Source organism: Ascaphus truei, chromosome 7 (assembly GCF_040206685.1).
Source record: "Ascaphus truei isolate aAscTru1 chromosome 7, aAscTru1.hap1, whole genome shotgun sequence".
Lineage (NCBI taxonomy): Eukaryota > Metazoa > Chordata > Amphibia > Anura > Ascaphidae > Ascaphus > Ascaphus truei.
This window is the reverse complement of record NC_134489.1, coordinates 17100532-17113367: the sequence shown is the minus strand read 5'-3', so window position 1 is coordinate 17113367 and position 12836 is coordinate 17100532. Positions and strand designations below refer to the sequence as shown.

At 48.0% G+C, this 12836-nt stretch overlaps 1 protein-coding gene across 7 annotated transcripts in view; it reads left to right on the top strand.

Moving 5' to 3' along the window:
- The window catches only part of VPS8 (VPS8 subunit of CORVET complex), a 128508-nt gene that overhangs the window by 72440 nt on the left and 43232 nt on the right, over positions 1–12836 (top strand). For all 7 annotated transcript variants that reach the window (XM_075607105.1, XM_075607106.1, XM_075607104.1 and 4 more), the window contains 5 exons: positions 1215–1313; positions 2314–2403; positions 7398–7444; positions 9557–9704; positions 11046–11135. In XM_075607105.1, the coding sequence (XP_075463220.1) occupies positions 1215–1313; positions 2314–2403; positions 7398–7444; positions 9557–9704; positions 11046–11135 (474 nt within the window). The remainder of the gene's footprint in view (positions 1–1214; positions 1314–2313; positions 2404–7397; positions 7445–9556; positions 9705–11045; positions 11136–12836) is intronic.

The window sequence follows — 12836 nt, the reverse complement described above, 5'->3', positions numbered from 1 at the left end:
CACATTTTATGTCACATGGCGCAGTACATAGAATTGTGTCTCTTGCCTGAGGAGCTTACAGTCTCATTTTGGTGCGTGAGCCACAGGGAGACAGTGACCTGCGCAAGGAGCTGACCCTGGGATTGTAACCAGACTGTGCCCGGTGCAACGGCAGCGACGGCACAGCCGAGCTGCTTCTTCCATAATGAATTACTGACACGCGCACAGACAGACACGCGCGTGCGTCTGTCTGCGCGCGTGCGTCTATCTGTCTGCGCGTGCATCTGTCTGCGCGTGCTCTGTCTGCGCGTGCTCTGTCTGCGCGTGCTCTGTCTGCGCGTGCTCTGTCTGCGCGTGCTCTGTCTGCGCGTGCTCTGTCTGCGCGTGCTCTGTCTGCGCGTGCGTCTGTCTGCGCGTGCGTCTGTCTATCTGCGCGTGCGTCTGTCTGCGCGTGCGTCTGTCTGTCTGCGCGTGCGTCTGTCTGCGCGTGCGTCTATCTGTCTGCGCGCGTGCGTCTATCTGGCTGCGCACGTGCGTCTATCTGACTGCGTGCGTCTGTCTGCGCGTGCGTCTGTCTGCGCGTGCGTCTGTCTGCGCGTGCGTCTGTCTGTGCGTGCGTCTGTCTGCGCGCGTGTGTTTGTGTCTGTCGGCGCGTGCGTTTGTTGTCTGTCGGCGCGTGCGTTTGTGTCTGTCGGCGCGTGCGTTTGTGTCTGTCGGCGCGTGCGTTTGTGTCTGTCGGCGCGTGCGTTTGTGTCTGTCGGCGCGTGCGTTTGTGTCTGTCGGCGCGTGCGTTTGTGTCTGTCGGCGCGTGCGTTTGTGTCTGTCTGCGCGTGCGTTTGTGTCTCTGTGCGCCTGCGTTTGTGTCTCTGTGCGCGTGCGTTTGTGTCTGTCGGCGCCTGCGTTTGTGCCTCTCTGCGCGTGCGTTTGTGTCTCTCTGCGCGTGCGTTTGTGTCTGTCTGCGCGTGTGTCTGTGCATCTGTGTGCGTCGTCCCGTTGGGAGCCAACATGACGATTTTATAAGTTGGTGAAAGAAACCTATATTTTTCTTCCCACGTGATACGAGTGCGCAGGCTCCATACTACCCGCAGGATTTTGGGTGCCGGCCCCTCGGAGAACTGTTAGACATATGATAAAGAAGCCTCCCGACTTGTTGCCAGCACATATTGCCCCAAAGTTTTGACACCAAATATGGCAGTGTTTTGCAATATAAATGTGTTTGTTTTGTCATTCTGCAGCAAGACGTGTTCAACTACATACACAATATCTTATCCATGCCTGGGTACAGCCCCGAGGAGAAGCAGTGCACGTGGGACAAAGCCATGGGGCATATAGAGGTATTGCTGATGTGGCACGTGGAGACTGGGATGACCTATGACCTATGATGGGGACGGCGAACTCCAGTCCTCAAAAGCCACCAAAAGGTCAGTTTTCAGGATATCCCTGCCTTCAGTCGAAGATTGATTGAGCCAACCGCAGTGAATCAGGGACTGATTGAGCCACCCGTGCTGAAGCAGTGACTGATTAAGCCACCTGTGCTCAAAGAGGAATATCCTTAAAACCTGACCTGTTGGTGGCCCTAGAGAACTGGAGCTAGCCACCTGTGACTTCTATTGTGGCGGCAGTCTCGGGGGAGGCCCTCCTCCACAGCGTCCGGTGTCATGACGTCACAGCGTCATGTGCCGCCACGTTGTCATGGCAACATGACATTGCGGTGTCACTGGATGCTGCGTTGACGTGTGATCACCATGATGACACGACGCTACAGGAGGGGGCCCGCTCCGGAGAAGGTAAGGCTTTTACTCCCCCAAAAATTGCCGCCCCAAATTTTTTTGCAGCTATAGCCTACTTGGCCTACGGAGAAATCCACCGCTGACCATAGCACAGGCAGAAGGGTTCAGCACGAGGGGGCACAGACGTATCGCATCCGTTAAGGGGTTTCTTCCATTTAACAATCGCCTTGTGACACAGATATAAGAAGCAATTGACTCTCACGCCTGCTGTAAGGGGACGTATAAATACAAAGACATTAAAGGACTGTGTCCTTCCCAGCGAGGTGTCACCCAGAATATATCTACCAGCCATTGACTGTTGCGCTCTCTCTCTGCAGAGACAGAGATCTGTAGCCCGTAATGTCCTCCCCACCTCCGGGTCACACAGGGACTGATGCAGTGCGACAGTGTAGAGAGAAATAACCTATGGTTCTTTGCCCAGGACGCGGTGATGGAATCAGGAAGGTCCCAGGGGCCTGAGCCTGTCAGTCCCACTCTCTGCACGGAGGTGTTGTGGATATTAATCCCCTTTCCCCGTATTGTCTGCTTTCCGTTTCCCCACCAGGAGCTGGTGGCCCTGAGTCCCTGCAAAGCAGCTGACGTGGTCTGCACCCACTTCAGCGAGCAGCTGGGAGCTGTCATTACAAGGCTTCAGGTAACATGACTCCCTATGTGGGGTTCTTCTCCCGCTGGGCCGACGGGACCCTGGTTTGAGGACATTCTCGGCCACTAAATATGGGCAGAAGAATCCTGAACATGAGCTGACTCTTTAACCTCCTCCCTGCTGGAGGCCGCTGAAACACATTGCAGCTTTGGCCAAGATTAAGTTGGATGTGGAAGGATTTAATTATTTATAGGGACCACCAGTAGCCCATTTATTTTGTGCGTTATTTGGGGTTTGCTTATTTAAATGTAGCATCTGCTTGAGATGACTGTTAGGATGCAGTGCTCAGTGTAGCTATACAGATACAATGCACATGTTAACGGTGTATTATAACCCTGCACCACGTGTAGATGAAGCCAGTCAGGTGAAACGTACGTCGGGTACGTCAGGCGTCACTACCGGGTGACGTCAGCACATCGGAGGGGCGTGGGCGTCTGTTTGCCTGAAGCGCTTCGCAGACTGCAGCCGTGGGCAGCAAGAGCGCTTCAACCAGTGTGTTCACTTCACTAGGTTGCTACACGTTAAGTGTTTGGAGCCAATATATCTACAGGTATCAGCAGGGCCCCACTCATACGGCGGGTTCCGTTCCAGGCCGCCGCCGCCGCCGGCCTTACTGTACTGTATTGTACCTTTGAAAACAGAGATGCAGAGCTGTAACCCGACTGTTTTGCTGACGAATGGCATCTGACAAGGAGTGTGCACTCACTAACACTGTTGCTTAGTGACAGCCGGATACTCAGCTGCTGTGCACGTCATGCTGAAAGTCACCCAACCTAATGAATATTGGTATACATTGGGAAACGCTATGTGAGCGGGGCGCAGTAGAGCGGGGCGCAGTAAAGCGGGGCGCTACTATATATCTTTCAACGTTCTATTTTAGCTCCAAGTATTATACATCTTGGGAGCTCTGTACTATTTTGTCACTTTGCTACTTCATAGGAAGTGCCATCTTTAGTATGTCCTAACGAAACAGCTCTTTATTAACGGTATAGTGGTTAGAGGACTGAATCATTCAGGTCCTGCTCACAGGTTTGGGTCGCAACTTGTGTTGTTAAAACCATCAATAGAACAAGGTATATATTTATCTAGTGGAAGTATATATTACACGATCATCACTGATTGATAGGACATAGACTCATCTCCGCTATACTTGAATGAAGGTATTTCCCGTGCAGATTACTCAGCAGTGGGTGCTACTATATTATACATTTATGCACAGCACAACGAGGCTGTATTACTAGCACATTTATGCACAGCACAACGAGGCTGTATTACTAGCACATTTATGCACAGCACAACGAGGCTGTATTACTAGCACATTTATGCACAGCACAACGAGGCTGTATTACTAGCACATTTATGCACAGCACAACGAGGCTGTATTACTAGCACATTTATGCACAGCACAACGTGGCTGTATTACTAGCACATTTATGCACAGCACAACGTGGCTGTATTACTAGCACATTTATGCACAGCACAACGAGGCTGTATTACTAGCACATTTATGCACAGCACAACGAGGCTGTATTACTAGCACATTTATGCACAGCACAACGTGGCTGTATTACTAGCACATTTATGCACAGCACAACGAGGCTGTATTACTAGCACATTTATGCACAGCACAACGAGGCTGTATTACTAGCACATTTATGCACAGCACAACGAGGCTGTATTACTAGCACATTTATGCACAGCACAACGCGGCTGTATTACTAGCACATTTATGCACAGCACAACGAGGCTGTATTACTAGCACATTTATGCACAGCACAACGAGGCTGTATTACTAGCACATTTATGCACAGCACAACGAGGCTGTATTACTAGCACATTTATGCACAGCACAACGTGGCTGTATTACTAGCACATTTATGCACAGCACAACGAGGCTGTATTACTAGCACATTTATGCACAGCACAACGAGGCTGTATTACTAGCACATTTATGCACAGCACAACGTGGCTGTATTACTAGCACATTTATGCACAGCACAACGTGGCTGTATTACTAGCACATTTATGCACAGCACAACGAGGCTGTATTACTAGCACATTTATGCACAGCACAACGAGGCTGTATTACTAGCACATTTATGCACAGCACAACGTGGCTGTATTACTAGCACATTTATGCACAGCACAACGAGGCTGTATTACTAGCACATTTATGCACAGCACAACGAGGCTGTATTACTAGCACATTTATGCACAGCACAACGAGGCTGTATTACTAGCACATTTATGCACAGCACAACGAGGCTGTATTACTAGCCCATTTATGCACAGCACAACGTGGCTGTATTACTAGCACATTTATGCACAGCACAACGTGGCTGTATTACTAGCACATTTATGCACAGCACAACGTGGCTGTATTACTAGCACATTTATGCACAGCACAACGAGGCTGTATTACTAGCACATTTATGCACAGCACAACGAGGCTGTATTACTAGCACATTTATGCACAGCACAACGAGGCTGTATTACTAGCACATTTATGCACAGCACAACGTGGCTGTATTACTAGCACATTTATGCACAGCACAACGAGGCTGTATTACTAGCACATTTATGCACAGCACAACGAGGCTGTATTACTAGCACATTTATGCACAGCACAACGAGGCTGTATTACTAGCACATTTATGCACAGCACAACGAGGCTGTATTACTAGCACATTTATGCACAGCACAACGTGGCTGTATTACTAGCACATTTATGCACAGCACAACGTGGCTGTATTACTAGCACATTTATGCACAGCACAACGAGGCTGTATTACTAGCACATTTATGCACAGCACAACGAGGCTGTATTACTAGCACATTTATGCACAGCACAACGTGGCTGTATTACTAGCACATTTATGCACAGCACAACGAGGCTGTATTACTAGCACATTTATGCACAGCACAACGAGGCTGTATTACTAGCACATTTATGCACAGCACAACGAGGCTGTATTACTAGCACATTTATGCACAGCACAACGTGGCTGTATTACTAGCACATTTATGCACAGCACAACGAGGCTGTATTACTAGCACATTTATGCACAGCACAACGAGGCTGTATTACTAGCACATTTATGCACAGCACAACGAGGCTGTATTACTAGCACATTTATGCACAGCACAACGAGGCTGTATTACTAGCACATTTATGCACAGCACAACGTGGCTGTATTACTAGCACATTTATGCACAGCACAACGTGGCTGTATTACTAGCACATTTATGCACAGCACAATGAGGCTGTATTACTAGCACATTTATGCACAGCACAACGTGGCTGTATTACTAGCACATTTATGCACAGCACAACGTGGCTGTATTACTAGCACATTTATGCACAGCACAACGAGGCTGTATTACTAGCACATTTATGCACAGCACAACGTGGCTGTATTACTAGCACATTTATGCACAGCACAACGAGGCTGTATTACTAGCACATTTATGCACAGCACAACGTGGCTGTATTACTAGCACATTTATGCACAGCACAACGAGGCTGTATTACTAGCACATTTATGCACAGCACAACGAGGCTGTATTACTAGCACATTTATGCACAGCACAACGTGGCTGTATTACTAGCACATTTATGCTCCCACGCCCTCCTTCATTTTAATTGATTTTATTTATTCGTTTTGTCTGTTTTGTGTCATCGCCTCCAAACTATATTTTGAAATTATTATTAATAAAAAATTATTTTAAAGTAAACTTCAGGGTGTCCTCTAGTGCCGCACAATGGGGATTCTCTCTTTCTCCGTTATTATGCAGCGCTCAGTGCTAACATTTGCACTGTAATTGCCCTGTTTCCATTGGCTGAGGCTCGAAACCTTCAGCTGATCAGAATATGTGAGGGATTGATTGATTGATAAGCTATTAATATTTAGATTTTCATGACATATTTACTAGATGTGCAGATTACATACATAAGCTCAAAAGCTGGGGACATTTATCAAAGGTATCGGCATACGTGTCAGAAATATTTTGTGCCATAATTGGATATTTTGCTGTTGTATTACCCCTTGCTTTTGAAGAAGATCATAGCACACAAATCTATTTACAAGCCTCTGTGTGTATCTGTCCTCCAGCTCTTTCAGCCCGATCCTCGCGGCCGGCGGGCACTGAATGAGTTCATTAGTGCGGCCATAGCGAAGTCGGGTTACTGCCGCCGCGACCTTCACCCCGCAATCCTTTATAAGCTGCTCGTCTGCGTGACGTGTCACCCGCGGGGTCGTTCCTCTTTGTCAGACTCGCGCTGCCTTTGAGATGCTTTGTCCATGACCTCCAGCCGTCCTCTGAGGAAGGAGAAGCCTGAAGCTATGGAAACGGCGTTTTCTGGCCCCGATTTTTATTTTATTTCTTTTTTACCGCCCTTGAAAATGAATATGTTGCATTGGCTAAGGCAGGAGTGGCCAACTCCAGTCCTCAAGGGCCACCAACAGGGCAGGTTTTTCAGGATATCCCTGTTTTAGCAGTCTTCGACTGAGCCTCCTAATTGAATCACCTTTGCTGAATCTGGGACTGATTGAGCCACCTGGGCTGAATCAGGGACTGATTGAGCCACCTGTGCTGAAGCAAGGATATCCTGAAAACCTGACCTGTTGGTGGCCCTTGGGAACCGGAGTTGGCCTCCCCAGGGGTAAGGAAACGTACATGTCCATGCTGCCCAGTGGAACAACCTACGCTCATGTCCTGCATTACAGTTGGGGTTTTTGAGAGCATCACAGGCAGAGAAATGCGTCGGGGTTAGCCGGTGGCCGTCAGTCAGACTTTGGTGGACCGTTAATTGTCATACCCGGCATTGCTTGGCATTGCAGCGTAGTCCAACCTGTTTCCTAACCTAGCACTTTCCTTTCAATCTGAAGGCATTCTGTGCTATAAAGCCCTTGGTTTCAGACTTGCAGTTATGAAGGCGATAAATAATGAAGTAAGTAACATTCTGCTTTGTTGTTTGATGGCAGGATCCATTATTGCTGTTCCAGTTTCTCAGAAATCTCCTAGATCCGAGGTATTGTGATGTGTGTGTGTGTGTGTGTGCGCGCACGTAGGTGCGCGCGCGTAGGTGCGCGTTTGTGTGTGCGCGTGCACATATGCAGGAACAAATAAGTCAGGCTTTTTAAAGGCATCATGGACCAATAAATCGTATAGAAGGGGTGTGTGTGTTAGAGTGTGTGTGTGTGTGTGTGTGTGTTTGTGTTAGGGTGTTTTTGTGTGTGTGTGTTAGCCATCAGTGGTGACAGTCACATCTCAATGAAATCATTACGATTGGAAGAAACCTCCCTTCACTTTGATGGGGCCTGTAATGTCCCTTGCAGCTGAGCTGTGGCTGCTGGCAGTGTCCTGTGCCTGCATCTCTGACCCCACTCAGCTCTGGCTTCCTCAGCCCGATGGGGAAGCGGGGAATTGTGTCTCCCCGAGCGAGCGAGATAGCCGGGATTCTGGCATGTTTCGAGATATCCGGGGCCCAGGGGGACATCAGAAAGATGTGTGCCTTTCTTCTGCCTGTCTCGGTCTTTATCTGCAGCCTGCCAGACAGAGCAACCACTACAATGGTCAGCTCCTAAAGGTTCCAGCGGATTTAATATCTGCCACAGAGAATGAAGCTGAACTCACATTAAAGTAACCATCCGCTTTTATTTAAAGTGGGTTTTTTCATTCATATTAGGCAGATGTAGGGTGGATTTTCACAGCTGCCCTTGTGTAAAATTCTGATAAGACAGGCGACTGAAGAAGTCGTTCCACATTCTCCAACAAGAATAATTGTGTACAGTTTCCCCTTTTTCATCCTCATACTTTGTCACGTCCTCCAACAGCATCTGTTGTGAAGGATGTGAAGAAAGAAACCCGTCAGTGTAAAATAACCCCCGAGTGTGAGTTTTCTTAGTCGTGTTAGAACTCAGCCTTGATTGCTGCTGTTTATCATGTCTCTTGTTTTCTATCTTTCTCCATTTTCCATTCTCTCTCTTTTCTCTCACTGTCTCACTCTTCTCTTCACTCCCTCACTTTCTCTTCTCTTCCCTCACCCCCATTCCCCTGCGTCTCTCTTCCTCCCTCTTTTCTCTCCTTTCCTCTCTCTTTCTACCTTTGCTCCCTCTGTATTGATCTCTCTCTCTCTCCTTCTTTCTTTGTCTATCCTACTTTCTTTCTCGCCCTCTTTCTTTCTCTCTCTCGCCCTCTTTCTTTCTCTCTCTCTCTCTCTCTCTCTCTCTCTCTCGCCCTCTTTCTTTCTCTCTCTTGCCCTCTTTCTTTCTCCCTCTCACCCTCTTTCTTTCTCTCTCTCGCCCTCTTTCTTTCTCTCTCTCGCCCTCTTTCTTTCTCTCTCTCGCCCTCTTTCGTTCTCTCTCTCGCCCTCTTTCTTTCTCTCTCTCGCCCTCTTTCTTTCTCTCTCTCACCCTCTTTCTTTCTCTCTCTCGCCCTCTTTCTTTCTCTCTCTCGCCCTCTTTCTTTCTCTTTCTCGCCCTCTTTCTTTCTCTCTCTCTCTCTCCTTCTTTCTTTGTCTATCCTACTTTCTTTCTCGCCCTCTTTCTTTGTCTCTCTCGCCCTCTTTCTTTCTCTCTCTCGCCCTCTTTCTTTCTCTCTCTCGCCCTCTTTCTCTCTCTCGCCCTCTTTCTTTCTCCCTCTCGCCCTCTTTCTTTCTCCCTCTCGCCCTTTCTTTCTCTCTCTCGCCCTTTCTTTCTCTCTCTCGCCCTCTTTCTTTCTCTCTCTCGCCCTCTTTCTTTCTCTCTCTCGCCCTCTTTCTTTCTCTCTCGCCCTCTTTCTTTCTCTCTCTCGCCCTCTTTCTTTCTCTCTCTCGCCCTCTTTCTTTCTCTCTCTCTCGCCCTCGTCTTCTCTCGCCCTCTCTTTCTCTCTCTCGCCTCTCTCTCTCTCCCTCTTTTTTTTCTCTCTGTCGTCCTCTTTCTCTCTCGCCCTCTTTCTTTCTCTCCCGCCCTCTTTCTCTCTCGCCCTCTTTCTTTCTCTCTCGCCCCCTTTCTTTCTTTCTCTCGCCCTTTCCTTTTCGCGCTCTCTCGCCCTTTCTCTTTCCTTTTCGCGCTCTCTCGCCCTTTCCTTTTCGCGCTCTCTCGCCCTTTCCTTTCCGCGCTCTCTCTCTCTTTCATTCCTTCTCTCCCTCCCTGTCTCTCAGGGACGGGTCTCAGGTGGCCCCTGAGTTGCTGCAGACTCAGCCTCACATCACAGAGCTCTTCATAGACCTGATGTGTCAGTACGATCCGAGTCAAGTAACCACCATGCTGCGGATCCTGGAGCATTACAGGCTGGAGGAGACCATCCAAGTGAGTGCAGGATGCAGCAACAGACCGCACCGTGACACACTATGAGCGAGGAGTGTGCAGGTGTTTCCAGGTCCAGACCCACGTATAGCAGTGTGTAATGTTTCTCCGGGGATAGAAAAAAATGGCTGACATTTTCTTCCAATGAAATTGCAGTCTGACTGCCTAATCAAAGTATAGAGCTGGCGTGGGCAGGTATGGTTTGCAAAGTGTCCTGAATTTAGTGGGAATGTGTCAGGTCACCGTGTCCTCCCTCTGGGAACCGCTTTCCCTGGCATGTTTTTTATTTGAGTTTAGTAACAGGCCGGTGTGATCCCCAGAGAGGAAAGGAAGGGGCAGAGGAAGCCACCTGTCACCGTCGTGTCCCCTCCCCAGCCACCTATTTCGCAGTAGACACGAGCCATAATCCCGGGGGTTTGATAGCCAGTGACCGCTCGGTCATTGTCCAACATGTGACAAAAGGAAACTGGAAGTTGCATAATATAAAGTGTGTTGGTCCCGTGTGGCATCTTTGCCGGGGTGTCGTTGGCATTATTATCACCCAGTTCCAAAGCAGGGTTTTTACCACTAAGCTGCTTCTTAATATAATATAATATACACATACTGCTAACAGGCCTCCCTATCTCTATCTCACAACTTTCTCCTTTGCAATCTAGCCCAAATTCTGCTGCTAGAATAATCGCTTTCTCCCAAAACAGTCTCTGCTCATCTCCTCCTTAAATCCCTCTCCTGGCTTCCCATGAAATGTCAGATTAACCACAACGTTCTCCCCCTTACCTTCAAGGCTCTCCACTTATCTGCTCCTCCCTACATATCAGCTCTGATCTCTCGCTATGCCCCTGCTCGTCTCCTGCGCTCTACCCATAACTGTCTCCTCTCCACCCCTTTCACCTCTCCTGCTCTCTCGCCTGAAACCTTTTTCCCTCACTTCCCCTTACCTGTGGGACTCCCTCACACTCCGTATACGCCCAGCACCCTCTCTCCCCACCTGTAAATCAAATCTTAAAACCCACCGCTTACATGAAGCATTTCAATAGCCTTGACTCATGGTTATTGCCCCACACTCACAGCCGCTCCTACAACCATTGTGGCCAAGCACTGCCATCTACTGCACTTATTCCCTCACCTGCTGACTCTGTAAGTCTCCCAACATACCACTTAGATTGTAAGCTCTCCAGGGCAGGGATTGCCTTTCCTATTATATAAGGATTTTTGTTGCGCTGATTGCTGAGTACACTGTGGGCGCTATATAGCTGAAGCTACGCATACAGAGCACCACAGCCCTGTATTACTTGGCTGCAGCCTGGGCTCCTGTAAGAAATGAAACCTCTTGTTCCTTTGCAGATTTCCCAGCAGCACCGTCACCATGAAGCCTTGGCATATCTCCTAGAGCGGAAGGGGGATATCCAGGGAGCCTTCCGGGTCATGCTGACGGTAACAGAACTCGCACTGCGCATTGAAGGCCCGTGATACTTACCGCACACCGCACACCGACTTCTTGTGTTTTTATTTATTTTGTTTGAAACTCAGATTTTATTGACGTTTTGTTTTTTAAAGGAGATGGGGGAGGGGAAAGGGGGACATTAAATATTCCATTAACACCTATAAATCACAGCAGGTAACAATATGGACAGTTCAGGATTATATTTTACATTTGTTTGAATCCACAAATATATCCAGCCAATTCTAAAGATAGAAAGCAGAGAAACAAATGGTGATCCCGTAGTGTAAAATGAAAACCCAAAACGTTGATCAAGGGGGCCCACCTTTTATTAAAGGGTTGTGCGTGGTGTTTTAGGGATGCTCTGAGTTTCTCCATCAGCATTATTGAGTTCATCTTTTGGGTAATCAGACTCAGGATGGGGGCGCCTGTTCTCTTCCAGGCGGCAGCGATGGGCTGCCGTGCTGCTGTTAGGGTGTGTGCACTAAATCTATTTAAGTGAGGAGTCAGGTTTTCAAAAGGGTTGGCTGGTAAAAAGTCGTCGGGTCTAGATTCCTCTTGGTGTCTAGGGCTAACTGAACCAAATCTTGGATCGTGATCCAGAATCTAAGAACCTTCGGGCAAGACCAGCAAATGTGAATCGGTCACCAGCCTGACTACTTGTGTTTTTATTGATCAACCTGCGCTTGTGTTTAAAAAAAAATAATTTTAACCCCCCAAAATTAAGTAGCGTTCACTCCCTCCACATTTTTCAGTAATGTCTAAAGCATTGTTTAATAAAGAAAGGGCAGTTCCCGCTCATTCTATAGATGTGAGTGGTGCACCTAGAAATAGGAGACTAAATCGAAAAAAGACACAGAAAGTATTTCTAAGAAAGAGGTGCACCCAAACTCCTAGTAAACAAGAGAACTGAATATATGTCCATAGCTGGGAAGGGATGGTTTCCCATCCCCACTAATACAAATAATTTTATTAACAAGAAATAAGCTACTGTTTAAAACCTAAATGAATAGCGCTAGGTTATATTCAGTTCTCTTGTTTACTAGGAGGTTGAGTGCATGTCTAACGCATTACCATGTGTCACTGGCGTTTTCTGTTTGGCTTCTTCTGGATCGATGTACTGTATATATATATACTGTATATATACGAATATAGGATAAGTATCTGTCGTCTAGGTTTAGCAGAGGTTGAACGCGATGGACGTACAGATGTAGCCAGAGTTACTGTGTGCGCGGCCGCGTTCCACCCGTGGCGCAGGGGGAGGGGCTGCCGCGTTGGGTGCAGACATGGGACCACTCGCAGCCACCAAACTATAAGTCCAGCTACATCTGTTAGTGCTGTTGTCTCTTTTCAACCACATTACTGAAAAATCATAACATATAATGTGTGGTTGAAACAGGTCCCAGCTTCCCGTTGCAAAGCCAGTATAACCAGCCTCACACTGAAGAGACCCAAAAGGTCGAAACCGCCGTCTGTGAGGAGGGTTACTGGCTCTGCACTTCTTTAACCCAGGCTGTGCTGAAAAGCTGTGTAATGCGGCAGGCATACGCTTATAGGGATCCATGTTAAAATAGATTTGAAGCAAAACTGACACTGTGTGCTCATTTGCATGTAATTTCCCAGAATCCCTGGCTGCAGTGGAAGCACTGTATGCTAAGAGATAATGGGTCAAAGACAGATTTCCCGGGGGCCCA